A 15,870-nucleotide genomic window follows, 5' to 3' on the forward strand; every position below is an offset into this window, starting at 1 on the left:
AAATACCTAACAATTTTTAAAAGTGCAATCTTTATTGTTTTGTCTCTGCGCATTAACTGTTTAAAATTCAACATCCGCCAGTATGTCTTAGTTGTGAAACTCAATACAGATTGACTGTTAAGCAATACAGGGTGTCTGCAGAAACACCCATATGCCTTTGGTAATAGGACAATGGCATCTAGATAAAATCTACACGGGTCAACATGTTTCACTACCAAAGTAGCGTTGTCAAGGGGCTAATGGGCACTGGTTAAAAAACGCCATGCTTGGGGTTCTTATAACCTCCCCTCTTGAGGTCACAGAAACACAAGGATGGACCAATAAGCTTCCAACAGTTAAGGACTGACAGGAAAGTTGACGAAGGCCGCAGTGGTCTTCAACCTGCGGACCTCCAGAGGTTTCAAAACTACAACACCCAGCATGCCTGGACAGCCAACGGCTGTCCAGGTATGCTGGGAGTTGTAGTTTTGCAACATCTGGAGGTCCGCAGGTTGAAGACCACTGGTCTGGTTAGTTTTTGGATGCTGGTCCTATCTGCAAAGTGCTGTTACTACAGAGCGCAACTTTGACCCCCCCTCCCGTTAAGTCAATTGGGTAACTGCAGCACTTTTTCCCGCCCCTGTGATCTCATTAGCTCAAAATTTATTTAAAACGTTCCTCTTTTTGCAATGATGGGACGGATTATATCAATTACCAATGTAATTGCAGCCTATATAACACTTACTACTCCATCGCCAACGGATGTCCGGCCATGTTGGACTCTGACCGAGAAGAACTGATGCTGAAGGCAAAAGGCGGTTACACCAAATACCGACCGGATTTACATTTTGTTTTCTGATTTTTCACTTTGCGTTTTGTAACTTGAAAAAAAATTAAAAGGGGTACTCCATTGGCCAGCGTTTGGAACATTTCGTTCTGAACACTGGGTATGCGCTGTAGGGTTTGCCACGCCCTATAGACTTGTATTGAGAGAGCGTGGCCGACCCCCCCGTAGCGTGCACACATCGTTCGGAACTAAATATTCCAAACGCTGGTCAGTGGCGTACCCCTTTAAGTATTAACAATTAGTGGAGCGTGAAACGCAGCGAATCCTGTTCCTTTTAAAGGGGTACTCCGCCTCTAGACATCTTATCCCCTATACAAAGGACAAGATGTCTGATCACAGGGCTCCCGCCGCTGGGGACCCCCGCGATCTCGGCTGCGGCACCCCAGACATCCAGTGCATTGAGCGAACTTTGCTCCGTGCCGGATGACTGGCAATGCGGGCAGAGGCTTGTGACGTCATAGTCACGCCCCCTCAATGCAAGTCTATGGGAGGGTGCGTGACGTCCGTTACGCCCCCTCCCATAGGCTTGGATTGAGGGGGTGTGACCGTGATGTCACGAGCGGGGCGTGGCAGTGATGTCACGGCCCTCCGGCGCTGCACCCGACACTCTAAACGAACACCGGGCGCAACAGGGTGATCGTGGGGGTCCCCAGCGGTGGGACCCCCGCAATCAGACATCTTATCTCCTATCCTTTGGATAGGGGATAATATGTCTAGGGGGAGGAGTACCCCTTTAAGTAAATTGTATATGAGCACTTTGGGATTCTGTCATTTTGTTTTCATCTTACAGGTTAAAATAAATGTAACAATCATCAGTGTCACAAGTATCAGTCCTCTGATGAAGCTGGATCTCCGGCGAAACGTCAGGACTTAGGCTTATGTGACATTTTAATCAGCAGCATTTGTTGTCAGCCCTAGCTTTATTACTCATCAGCCATTTGTGTGGCCCAAAACATTTAGTGGCTCGCCAATATTTTGGCAGTAAAATGAACAGCAATTGGAAACAAATGCATGACCAGATGTGTTTTTAAAGGGTAACTCTTTAAAATAAACTTTTGCTAATTTCTAATATACTTTTGTTTAAAAAAAATGAAGTTTTCTATGTTTTATTTGTACTTAAAAAAGCTCAAGAGCACATTTTCCCCCATCTCATACACATAGGACAGAAATCCAAACACAGGAAGTGCAGCCTGGAGTGCTGAGGGGGGGGGGGGAATGTGTCCAGCCTCATCCAATCATAGCTCCTCTCACACTTAACTGCCATATGCTGTTGGTTGGACACCCCCCCCCCCCCTTCAGCACTCCAGGCTGCACTTCCTGTGTTTGGACTTTGGTCCTAAGTCTGTGTATGAGATGGGTAAAATGTGCTCTTGAGCTTTTTTAAGTACAAATAAAACATAGAGAACTTCATTTTTTTTAACCAAAGTATATTAGAAATATTTTTTATTTACCATAAGGAGTGCAAGAGCAAAAATTTGTTTTAAAGAGCGTGACCATTTAAATATCTTGTGTGATACTGACTAGAGATGAGCGAACTTACAGTAAATTCGATTCGTCACGAACTTCTCGGCTCGGCAGTTGATGACTTATCCTGCATGAATTAGTTCAGCCTTCAGGTGCTCCGGTGGGCTGGAAAAGGTGGATACAGTCCTAGGAAAGAGTCTCCTAGGACTGTATCCACCTTTTCCAGCCCACCAGAGCACCGGAAAGCTGAACTAATTTATGCAGGAAAAGCCATCAACTGCCGAGCCGAGAAGTGTGTGACGAATCGAATTTACTGTAAGTTCGCTCATCTCTAATACTGACACCTAGTGGTGTTTAGGTGAATTACCACATTTGTCTTTCACCATTATCTTAAAGTGCGAAATAAAGGTTATATTTCATATATTTTTTGGGGGGGGTTCTAGTTTAGGGTACCCCTTGGGGGCTGTCCCCCCAATTTGTTGATATTAGTAACACGTCCGTCACATAAGGACAGCGTGAAACGGAGCGGATCCTGTTCCTTTAAACCCACAGACTGACACAAGACACGGTACAGAAGGATTTACCCCCTCAATGTGGTAGATACAAGGGGCATCAGCCATAACCCCTCCCTATGTGTAACATTCGGTATAACAAGATCCACACTCCTCTGTACTTAATAAAAGTATTTTAATCGGAATAAAAAATATATACTGTATAAAATCATCAGTGCATGTGACATTATTCTGTACGAGTGAATATAAAATGAGGTATTATGGACGCTGCATCCAGCGATTCACTTTAAAAAAAACGTAAAATATAAAATAAGTTCCTGATATAAAATCCAACGCTGAGCCGCTCTTTGAGCGTCGTAATAAATTAATTTATCTCAATAAAACCCGGAGAAGAGGGAGAATGAATTACTGAGGCCCTTTACTTCCTCCCTGCTGGCGTCCGCCATAGAAAAAGTGGAATATTTTACCCAAACTAGGAAGTACAAGCCAATATTTTTGTCATATATCTGTCTGTGGTATATAGAGGTGTTTCCAATCCCCTATAGTGCTGAGGACTGGAACGTCTTCATGGTTTGCAGGTGTGATATTTGGAAACAGGGCTCGGCTTCCAGTCAAGCAGGGAACCAGAGAATAAAAGCTACATTATAAATTCATTATAAAACACAGACAGATACATGAAAGGCGCCATGTCTCTCCTTGCCCTAACAGCATCTAACAGGGTCAGCAGATAGGAATGTGAATTGCAGCCGACAGATTCCCTTTAGTAAAGTCCTGTGATTACAGCAGCCCAGGCACTGAAAGGAGCGGGAGGTAATGTGAGCTCGTAGACACTGACCGGGCTGCAGCTCCCGCGTATAAGGCCAAGTATATCAAGAGCCCGTTAGGTTTTTATTTTTCATTGGAGGTATTCTTTAAAGGGGTACTCCACTCCTAGACATCTTATACCCTATCCAAAGTATAGGGGATAAGATGTCTGATCGTGGGGGTCCACAGCGGCACCCCAGACATCCGCTGCACAAAGCAAACTTTGTTCCCTGCTGGATGACTGGTGATGTGGGGCGCAGGCTCGTGAAGTCACAGCCACGCCCCCTCAATGCAAGTCTATGGGAGGGGCCTGCCGAACATCATGCTCCCTCCCATAGACTTTCATTGGGGGGTGCGGCCATGATGCCACGAGTCTCTGGCACTGCACCCGACGCTCTAAAAGAACACTGGGTGCAGTAGGGAGATTGCAGGGGTCCCCAGCGGCGGGACCCCCACGATCAGATGTATTATCCCCTATCCTTTGGATTCTAAGTGCAGAGTACCCCTTAAAGGGGTACTCCACTGCTCCACATTTGGAACAAACTGTTCCAAACGCTGGAGCCGGCATCGGGAGCTCATGAGGTCATAGCCCCGTCCCCTCATGATGTCACAGCCCACCCCCTCAATGCAAGTCGATGGGAGGGGGCGTGACGGCTGCATTGAGGGGGTGGGGTGTGATGTCATGAAGGGGCAGGGCCATGACGTCATGAGCTCCCGACTCCAGCGTTTGGAGCAGTTTGTTCCAAACGCTGAGCAGCGGAGTACCCCTTTAAGTTAAAAACTAGTAGTAGATAGCTGCTCATGACCCCCATGATCTAGAAGGCCTTCCATTATAACCATAATCTAGATAACCCCTTAATTAAAGTCACATGATACATAATAAATAAGATACAATGTGTCCTGAGGATTCGGCTCAGTTCCTGATCTTCTTGGCCGGTTTCCTCTTGACGTAGATCATGGAGTCGTCACACGTCAGGTTATGGCACGTCTTCTTGTGGCAGGCGATGTGAACAAGCTTCAGGTTGTCCAGAGTAAACAGGAGGTTGAAGAAATATTTCCAGTTGATTTGTCTCCTGTCTCTCTCCATCAGCGCCGTGGTGAGACGGGGGAGGACGCTTCGCTTCTTCTCGATCCTTATACAAATACATCATTGTTAGAAATTCAGTGCGGCCATAACGGTCCCTGAGTAAGCAAAATGGTGACAAATATGGCCGCCGTACGGCATCTACAGTGGTTACTGCTCAGCTGCAGAGACCTAATGGGGGAATGCTCCTCAGGCCTTATCGCAGTTATTGTTCTGGAGAATCTGTATTCTAGATGTAACCCCCGCACCGCCAGTGATTCTACAGATGTCACAGCTGAACTGTGGGCTTCTGGGTATTACATCTGGACTATGGGCTGTATATGGAGATACAATAGCCCAGGTGACTGAAGCCCCGCACTACATATAGGTACATCTGCCATTCTTATATCCAACTTTAACCCCTTAGTAACGGCCCAAATGTGTTTGTACGGCGGTCACTAGGCCAAATCATAATCTCCAAAAAAAATCTTCTTCACCAGATAACAATGAATTCACACCCTGAGGTCTCACTATGATCACCATTTGCACCAGATGGAGCTTACGCTGAAGTCAAAAGGATTCAGGATATCAATATTATCGTTTGTTACCTGTGGTCCAGGTTCCATGTACTGAAGAGAATTCTGCTCTCACGGTTACTGTACGGATTAATGGAGTGTCTGGAGCTGCACTCATCCTCATCATAAGGGCCCTAAAGGGAGCAAGACATATAGACAGCATATAAGATACTGTACACAGAGAACAACAAGACACATAGACAACATGTAAGATACATACAGGAGAGGAAGATACATAGACGACATATAAACATACATACAGGAGAAAAAGATACATAGACGACATATACATACAGGAGAGGAAGATACATAGACGACATAAAAGATACATACAGGAGAGGAAGATACATAGACGACATATAAGATACCTACAGGAGAGGGAGACATATAGACAGCATATAAGATACTGTACATAGAGAACAACAAGACACATAGACAACATATAAGATATGTACAGGAGAGGAAGATACATCCAGGAGAGGGTGACATATAGACAACATATAAGATACATCCAGGAGAAGAAGATACATAGACGACATATAAGATACATCCAGGAGAGGGAGACATATAGACAACATATAAGATACATACAGGAGAAGAAGATACATAGACGACATATAAGATACATCCAGGAGAAGAAGATACATAGACGACATATAAGATACATGCAGGAGAGGGAGACATATAGACAACATATAAGATACATAGACGACATATAAGATACATATAGGAGAAGACACATAGACAACATATAATATACATCCAGGAGAGGGTGACATATAGACAACATATAAGATATATACAGGAGAAGAAGATACATAGACGACATAAGATACATAGACGACATATAAGATACATATAGGAGAAGACACATAGACAACATATAATATACATCCAGGAGAGGAAGCTACATAGACGATATATACGATACATCCAGGAGAGGAAGATACATAGATGACATATACGATACATACAGGAGAGGAGGATACATAGACGACATATAAGATACATACAAGAGAGGAAGATACATAGACGACATATAGGATACATACAGGAGAGGAAGATACATAGACGACATATACAATACATACAGGAGAGGAAGATAAATAGACGACATATAAGATACATACAAGAGAGGAAGATACATAGACGACATATTAGATACATACAGGAGAGGAAGATACATAGACGACATATAGGATACATACAGGAGAGGAAGATACATAGACGACATATACAATACATACAGGAGAGGAAGATAAATAGACGACATATAAGATACATACAAGAGAGGAAGATACATAGATGACATATTAGATACATACAGGAGAGGAAGATACATAGACGACATATAGGATACATACAGGAGAGGAAGATACATAGACGACATATACAATACATACAGGAGAGGAAGATAAATAGACGACATATAAGATACATACAAGAGAGGAAGATACATAGACGACATATAGGATACATACAGGAGAGGAAGATACATAGACGACATATACAATACATACAGGAGAGGAAGATAAATAGACGACATATAAGATACATACAAGAGAGGAAGATACATAGACGACATATTAGATACATACAGGAGAGGAAGATACATAGACGACATATAGGATACATACATCTGGCGGATCTCACCTGGCATGAGAACCATCCCTCCGGAGTACATAGGCGGACCATCTTCTCTTCTGTTCTATCAAAGTAACATCCATTGTACTTCACCGCTCGGAGCTCGGCGCACATGGACTCTATTAACTGCTTGTAGTCGTCTCTCACCGCCGGATCCGCGGCTGCAGCCGAGCCCTGAACCTAAAGTAGCAAAATCACATTCAGTATGATGGATAAATGTCACATGACCCGCTCTTACTACAGACAAACCCTAGTCATTGTCCTCTATGATTGTCACGTGTTTGTGAATGGGTAATAAGATTCCAGAGATCAGTATCTTTAGTTTGGCGTAGTTTTCCTCTGTCTCCCCCATACACTGCTTGCTGTGAGTACTAAGGGGTGATCTACATTATTTAACCCAATATAGGGGGTTATATACACAGCTGCACACAGGTCACCCCCAGCAGTGGCAAATGGTAGATGAGAATTATACAGTACAGTACGGCTCTGTTCACTCACAGTGTGGAACCAACACAGAAATACATGCAGATTTACCAATTATATTCCTTCTCTGTGTTGGTTCCATTTCTGGTTTTGGTAAAAAAAGACAAGGACAACAATACGTTGTGTGAACATAGTCTAAATGTCCGACCAATCTGCATTAATGTGTAACAAATACAACCATGGGGGGGGCAACAAAGCCAAATTATATACAGTATCCTCCACTATGAACACCAATTCCCTCAAAAAAAACTTACGATTAATAAAAAAAATATATTTATATATTTTTTTTTATTAAAATGTTATTGAGGAAAAAAGCTTATAAAATGTTTGACATGGATCACATGGAAAAAAGGCTAGTGCGCCATAGATATCGGCAGCTGATGTTACACAATAAAAAAAAAAACACTAAGATTCATAAGGAGAATATCCTAAAGAAATAAAGTGTAAATAAATAATCACCAATCTCAGGGATAATGCAAAACCACACAAACAGATGCCGCATATACAAAGAATATGGCTCAGCAAAACAAGGAGCCGGATATAAATATGATCAGATATACAGAAATCATCAGGACAATACAAAGATACCAGGACTCGCCCCAACGCGGCTTTCAGAGACCCTTCCTCAGGGGAGCAGTAATGGTAGGTCACAGGGGTTCTATGCACACATTCCACTCTCACTACATAGACCTTACCTCCTTCATGTAACTGCGGATTCTGCTCTCACAGCTGTTCCTCATGTAACCGGACTTGGTCTTGTATCGCGGCTCTATCCCTACCAGAGAGAAAAGAGGGATAAGGCTGTGGAGAAATGCTCGTTCGGCTCTACACGTCTGCTGCATAAATCCAGCGCGCCAGGAAAAAGACATTATAATAAAACTTCACATTCATTTAACTTACTGACCAACCACACATGACAAAATAATCAATGAACTGGAGCGGCTTTTGCGGGACCAGAGACCGCCGCCGCTGCCCGCTTCACTCCCCCTGCCTGTCCTGGGGTCCTGAGTCCAACCACCGCCACTGCCAGAGACCGCCGCCGCCCCATTGCCTCCCCCATCCCTGGTTTTGTAATTACCTGTTCCCGGGATCCGCGCTACTTTTGGTTCCGGCAACGTCCCGAGTTGTCACTGAGCGCCAGGCCACTGACGATGATGTCGCGTTGAGGACGTCACTCATCATTGCGCAGCGCACAGCAACAGCGCAGGGCGTCGCAGGAGGCAGAAGTAGCGCGGACCCCGGGAACAGGTAATTATAAAACCGGTGATGGGGGAGGCAATGGGGCGGCGGTGGTCTCTGGCAGCGGTATTGGTTGGACTCAGGACAGGCAGGGGGAGAGAAGCGGGCGGCGGCGGTCTCTGGCCCTGCAAAAGCCGCTGCAGTTCATTGATTTAAAGCGCCTGCATTATCGGCAAGGTAATTGCCGATACCGATAACTTAGAAAATCGTGAATATCGGCCGATACCATAATAGGAATAGATAGGGGTCACACTGGTCAGACCCACCCTTCTATCAGATCAAAATGTTTCCAACCAGGGTGCCTCCATGTGTAGCCTTTGGCATGCTGGGAGTTGTAGTTCTGCAACATCAGGAGGTCTACAGTTTTGATACCTAGGTTTTTAAGCTGTGGACCTCCAGATGTTGCAAAACTACAACTTCCAGCATGCCCGGACAGCCTTTGGCTGTCCAGGCATGCTGGGAGTTGTAGTTTTGCAACAGCTGAAGGCACCCTGATTTGGAAACACTGTATCAGACACTGGTGTCTTATCCTAACCCTGTAACAGTAAAGAAGCACTCCATATATATTTTTTCACATATAATACAGCATAAGGTATTATTAGAGAATAATGTAGAGGTCCTTGTGTATGCCTTGTGCTTACCTGTTTTAGCTAATGTGGCAGGCATGGAGTTTTTTGCCATCTTGGGACTGGGAGGGGTTTGGAAGCCTGAAGGAGGCATCTGGAGGGTAATAATGTCATCCTGTAGTAACTAGGAAGTCAGCTGACCCAGAACTGACCACTTCCTTGACACATTAAGCATTGTTATTTTCTGTAGGTCAGGCTGGTGACCACATGAACCAGTTACAGTAATGAAATGCATGGATGCAGCTGTGCTGAAAAGAAGCAGATGGCGCTGTAGGACTAGTGAAGATGCAGTGTGCATGATATAGAAAAAGATGAAAACCTAGAGTGCTTCTTTAATGCCCGGGTCGGACCTTCCGCCATAAGACAATTATCCCTTGTCCTGTGGTTAGGGAGTACCTTAATGTTGGCTATATAATCCCTTTAAAGAAGAGACAATGTTAACAAACCCTCAAACCAGGGCTTGTCATCCTCCCGATCCTCTGCCGAGATGTTTTCATTCAGGTTCTGAATAAAATCCACGAGGATCTTCCTCCGGTGCGGGGCCCCCTCATCGCTCAGAAGCTTCATCGCTGCTTCAGTAACGTTTGTTTGTCTCGTGTAAAATGCATTTAGCAGCCGGTCAATGTCCGTGACAACTTTATTCCGTGCAAAAAAAACAAAACAAAAAGGAAAATATTAGTACAGTAACAATCAAGTTTAGTGCTGTGCTGGATCACTCACGGGATGGACCCTACTGACCTATAATGGAGGATGCTGTGCTGGATCACTCACAGGATGGACCCTACTGACCTACAATGGAGGATGCTGTGCTGTGCTGGATCATTCAAAAGATGGACCCTACTGACCTATAAAGGAGGATGCTGTGCTGGATCTCTCACGGGATGGACCCTACTGACCCATAATGGAGGATGCTGTGCTGTATCACTCACAGGATGGACCCTACTGACCCATAATGGAGGATGCTGTGCTGGATCACTCACGGGATGGACCCTACTGACCCATAATGGAGAATGCTGTGCTGTATCACTCACAGGATGGACCCTACTGACCCATAATGGAGGATGCTGTGCTGGATCACTCACAGGATGGACCCTACTGACCTATAATGGAGGATGCTGTGCTGGATCACTGACAAGATGGACCCTACTGACCTATAATGGAGGATGCTGTGCTGGATGACTCACAAGATGGACCCTACTGACCTATAATGGAGGATGCTGTGCTGGATCATTCACAGAATGGACCATACTGACCTATAATGGAGGATGCTGTGCTGGATCACTCACGGGATGGACCCTACTGACCTATAATGGAGGATGCTGTGCTGGATCACTGACAAGATGGACCCTACTGACCTATAATGGAGGATGCTGTGCTGTATCACTCACGGGATGGACCCTACTGACCTATAATGGAGGATGCTGTGCTGGATCACTCACTGGATGGACCCAACTGACCTATAATGGAGGATGCTGTGCTGGATCACTCACGGGATGGAACCTACTGACCTATAATGGAGGATGCTGTGCTGTATCACTCAGGGGATGGACCCTACTGACCTATAATGGAGGATGCTGTGCTGGATCACTCACGGGATGGATCCTACTGACCTATAATGGAGGATGCTGTGCTGGATCACTCAGGGGATGGACCCTACTGACCTATAATGGAGGATACTGTGCTGGATCACTCACGGGATGGATCCTACTGACCTATAATGGAGGATGCTGTGCTGGATCACTCAGGGGATGGACCCTACTGACCTATAATGGAGGATGCTGTGATGGATCACTCACGGGATGGACCCTACTGACCTATAATGGAGGATGCTGTGCTGGATCACTAAGGGGATGGACCCTACTGACCTATATTGGAGGATGCTGTGCTGGATCACTCAGGGGATGGACACTACTGACCTATAATGGAGGATGCTGTGCTGTGCTGGATTACTCACTGGATGGACCCTACTGACCTATAATGGAGGATGCTGTGCTGGATCACTGACAAGATGGACCCTACTGACCTATAATGGAGGATGCTGTGCTGGATCACTAAGGGGATGGACCCTACTGACCTATAATGGAGGATGCTGTGCTGTATCACTGACAAGATGGACCCTACTGACCTATAATGGAGGATGCTGTGCTGGATCACTAAGGGGATGGACCCTACTGACCTATAATGGAGGATGCTGTGCTGGATCACTGACAAGATGGACCCTACTGACCTATAATGGAGGATGCTGTGATGGATCACTCACGGGATGGACCCTACTGACCTACAATGGAAGATGCTGTGCTGGATCACTCAGGGGATGGACCCTACTGACCTATAATGGAGGATGCTGTGATGGATCACTCACAGGATGGACCCTACTGACCTACAATGGAAGATGCTGTGCTGGATCAATGACAAGATGGACCCTACTGACCTATAATGGAGGATGCTGTGCTGGATCACTCACGGGATGGACCTTACTGACCTATAATGGAGGATGCTGTGCTGGGTCACTCACAGGTTGGACCCTACTGAACTATAATGGAGGATGCTGTGCTGGATCACTAAGGGGATGGACCCTACTGACCTATAAGGGAGGATGCTGTGCTGTGCTGGATCACTCATGGGATGGACCCTACTGACCTATAATGGAGGATGCTGTGCTGGATCACTCATGGGATGGACCGTACTGACCTATAATGGAGGATGCTGTGCTGTATCATCCACGGGATGGACCCTACTGACCTATAATGGAGGATGCTGTGCTGGATCATTCACAGGATGGACCCTACTGACCTATAATTGAGGATGCTGTGCTGTGATGGGTCACTCAGGGGATGGACCCTACTGACCTATAATGGAGGATGCTGTGCTGTATCATCCACGGGATGGACCCTACTGACCTATAATGGAGGATGCTGTGCTGGATCATTCACATGATGGACCCTACTGACCTATAATGGAGGATGCTGTGCTGGATCACTCACAGGATGGACCCTAATGACCTATAATGGAGGATGCTGTGCTGTGCTGGGTCACTCAGGGGTTGGACCCTACTGACCTATAATGGAGGATGCTGTGCTGGGTCACTCAGCGGATGGACCCTACTGACCTATAATGGAGGATGCTGTGCTGGATCACTCACGGGATGGATCCTACTGACCTATAATGGAGGATGCTGTGCTGTGCTGGATCATTCAAAAGATGGACCCTACTGACCTATAAAGGAGGATGCTGTGCTGGATCACTCACGGGATGGACCCTACTGACCTATAATGGAGGATGCTGTGCTGGATCACTCACGGGATGGACCCTACTGACCCATAATGGAGGATGCTGTGCTGTATCACTCACAGGATGGACCCTACTGACCTATAATGGAGGATGCTGTGCTGTATCACTCACAGGATGGACCCTACTGACCCATAATGGAGGATGCTGTGCTGGATCACTCACAGGATGGACCCTACTGACCTATAATGGAGGATGCTGTGCTGTATCACTGACAAGATGGACCCTACTGACCTATAATGGAGGATGCTGTGCTGGATGACTCACAAGATGGACCCTACTGACCTATAATGGAGGATGCTGTGCTGGATCATTCACGGAATGGACCATACTGACCTATAATGGAGGATGCTGTGCTGGATCACTCACGGGATGGACCCTACTGACCTATAATGGAGGATGCTGTGCTGGATCACTGACAAGATGGACCCTACTGACCTATAATGGAGGATGCTGTGCTGGATGACTCACAAGATGGACCCTACTGACCTATAATGGAGGATGCTGTGCTGGATGACTCACAAGATGGACCCTACTGACCTATAATGGAGGATGCTGTGCTGGATCATTCACGGAATGGACCATACTGACCTATAATGGAGGATGCTGTGCTGGATCACTCACGGGATGGACCCTACTGACCTATAATGGAGGATGCTGTGCTGGATCACTGACAAGATGGACCCTACTGACCTATAATGGAGGATGCTGTGCTGTATCACTCACGGGATGGACCCTACTGACCTATAATGGAGGATGCTGTGCTGGATCACTCACTGGATGGACCCAACTGACCTATAATGGAGGATGCTGTGCTGGATCACTGACAAGATGGACCCTACTGACCTATAATGGAGGATGCTGTGCTGTATCACTCACAGGATGGACCCTACTGACCTACAATGGAAGATGCTGTGCTGGATCACTGACAAGATGGACCCTACTGACCTATAATGGAGGATGCTGTGCTGGATCACTCACGGGATGGACCTTACTGACCTATAATGGAGGATGCTGTGCTGGGTCACTCACAGGTTGGACCCTACTGAACTATAATGGAGGAAGCTGTGCTGTGATGGGTCACTCAGGGGATGGACCCTACTGACCTATAAGGGAGGATGCTGTGCTGTGCTGGATCACTCATGGGATGGACCCTACTGACCTATAATGGAGGATGCTGTGCTGGATCACTCATGGGATGGACCGTACAGACCTATAATGGAGGATGCTGTGCTGTGATGGGTCACTCAGGGGATGGACCCTACTGACCTATAATGGAGGATGCTGTGCTGTATCATCCACGGGATGGACCCTACTGACCTATAATGGAGGATGCTGTGCTGGATCATTCACAAGATGGACCCTACTGACCTATAATGGAGGATGCTGTGCTGGATCACTCACAGGATGGACCCTAATGACCTATAATGGAGGATGCTGTGCTGGATCATTCACAAGATGGACCCTACTGACCTATAATGGAGGATGCTGTGCTGGATCACTCACAGGATGGACCCTAATGACCTATAATGGAGGATGCTGTGCTGGATCACTCACGGGATGGACCAGGGGTGTGGAAATTTTATAAAAAAACTACTTGTCCACGGGACTAAAATTGAGAAAAATCTACTTGTCCCTCCTGACGATCCACTTGTCCGGCCAATTTTCGCTTTTATGCTCTAGTTTTTTCCCCCTCGCCCTAAAATAGCCATAACTACCTACTATAAGGACACCTTTTAATTTTTCAATAACATTCTCCGAACCAAAAAAAATAATACATATATATATTAAGGGAAGTGAAATTGAAATAGTAAAAGATAATTTAGCAGATTTGGTGGTTTTCTTTTCTGCGCCATTTACCTTGTGGTTGAGGTAACATGTTAGTTTTATACTTTAGGCGCCTGATTACAGCGATACCAGATTTGTATCGTTTACGTCATGTTTTACTAATTCTGAACATTTTCTAATTTTTTTAATTGCCATTTTTTTGACCCCTGAAGCTTATTTGACCCAACGGCTGTCCTGGCATGCTGGGAATTGTAGTTTTGTAACATCTGGAGGGGCAGTTTGAAGACCTCTGGGTTAATATGTGTCTTTCAAACTTTTATTAAAAATTTTTTTTTTTTTTTTTGTTTTTTTACACTTTACTACACTTATAGGAGGAATCATTCGATTCCTCAGACAGATGAATAGATTTTATTGAACTCTATTAATCCGTGTGCTCTGTGATCCATTGATAGAGCCTGGTCCAGCCAGGATCTATCAATGACAGAGCGGGACAGGAGGAAGCAGAGGTAAGCCCTCCGGCTACCTCTATAGTGGATCGCCCCCCTGCGATCACGCTGCGGGGGGGGCGATCCACGCCCACTAGCCCACCAGGGAGCATTCACATCTCCCTTTAGACGCCGCTGTCAGCTTTGACAGTGGCGATCTAAAGGGTTAATAGCCAGCCGCGGCGATCGCCGCATGCTGGCTATTAGCGGCGGCCCCCGGCTACTGAGAACAGCCGAGGGCTGCAGAGTATGGAGCGGGCAGGAATCCCGAGCCCGCTCCATACATACTGCAGAGCGCTGCATGCATCTCCCCGTGCAGACGTGCGGGGAGCGAAGGCAGAGGACGCAGGTCTGCACGGGGAGAAGTAAGCCACGTCCCCTCATCTCCCCCCGCATGTCTGCAGAGCAGGGGAGAGAAGACACATACACAGCTTCTCATCTCCCCTGCTCTGCTTCCGAGGACACAGGCTGCAGAGTATGGAGCGGGCAGGAGTCGGCAGCCCGCTCCATACAGACTGTAGAGGTCCAGGCGACTTGTCAGGTCCGGCCCTGCTTGCCCGAAGCCGGGCTAAGGGCCGGACAAATTCACCTGCCCGGCGCCCAAAACTGCTAGTCCCGGGCGTCGGGCGATAGAAATTCCACATCCCTGTGGACCCTACTGACCTATAATGGAGGATGCTGTGCTGGATTACTCACGGGATGGACCCTACTGACCTATAATGGAGGATGCTGTGCTGGATTACTCACGGGATGGACCCTACTGACCTATAATAGAGGATGCTGTGCTTGATCACTCACGGGATGGATCCTACTGACCTATAATGGAGGATGCTGTGCTGGATCACTAAGGGGATGGATCCTACTGACCTATAATGGAGGATGCTGTGCTTGATCACTCACGGGATGGACCCTACTGACCTATAATAGAGGATGCTGTGCTGGATCACTGACAAGATGGACCCTACTGACCTATAATGGAGGATGCTGTGCTGGATTACTCACGGGATGGACCCTACTGACCTATAATAGAGGATGCTGTGCTGGATCACTGACAAGATGGACCCTACTGACCT

General features: G+C 46.5%; 1 protein-coding gene across 1 annotated transcript in view; it reads right to left on the minus strand.

Annotated features, from left to right (window-relative positions):
- Positions 1-2,579: 2,579 nt before the first annotated feature.
- The window catches only part of DFFB (DNA fragmentation factor subunit beta), a 29,849-nt gene continuing 16,558 nt past the window's right edge, over positions 2,580-15,870 (minus strand). The window contains exons 3-7 of the mRNA XM_056544359.1: positions 9,683-9,871; positions 8,067-8,146; positions 6,898-7,068; positions 5,278-5,378; positions 2,580-4,739 (exon numbers count right to left, since the gene is read on the minus strand). Of these exons, the coding sequence (XP_056400334.1) occupies positions 4,520-4,739; positions 5,278-5,378; positions 6,898-7,068; positions 8,067-8,146; positions 9,683-9,871 (761 nt within the window). The 3' untranslated portion in view covers positions 2,580-4,519. The remainder of the gene's footprint in view (positions 4,740-5,277; positions 5,379-6,897; positions 7,069-8,066; positions 8,147-9,682; positions 9,872-15,870) is intronic.

This window comes from Hyla sarda, chromosome 10 (assembly GCF_029499605.1).
Source record: "Hyla sarda isolate aHylSar1 chromosome 10, aHylSar1.hap1, whole genome shotgun sequence".
NCBI lineage: Eukaryota > Metazoa > Chordata > Amphibia > Anura > Hylidae > Hyla > Hyla sarda.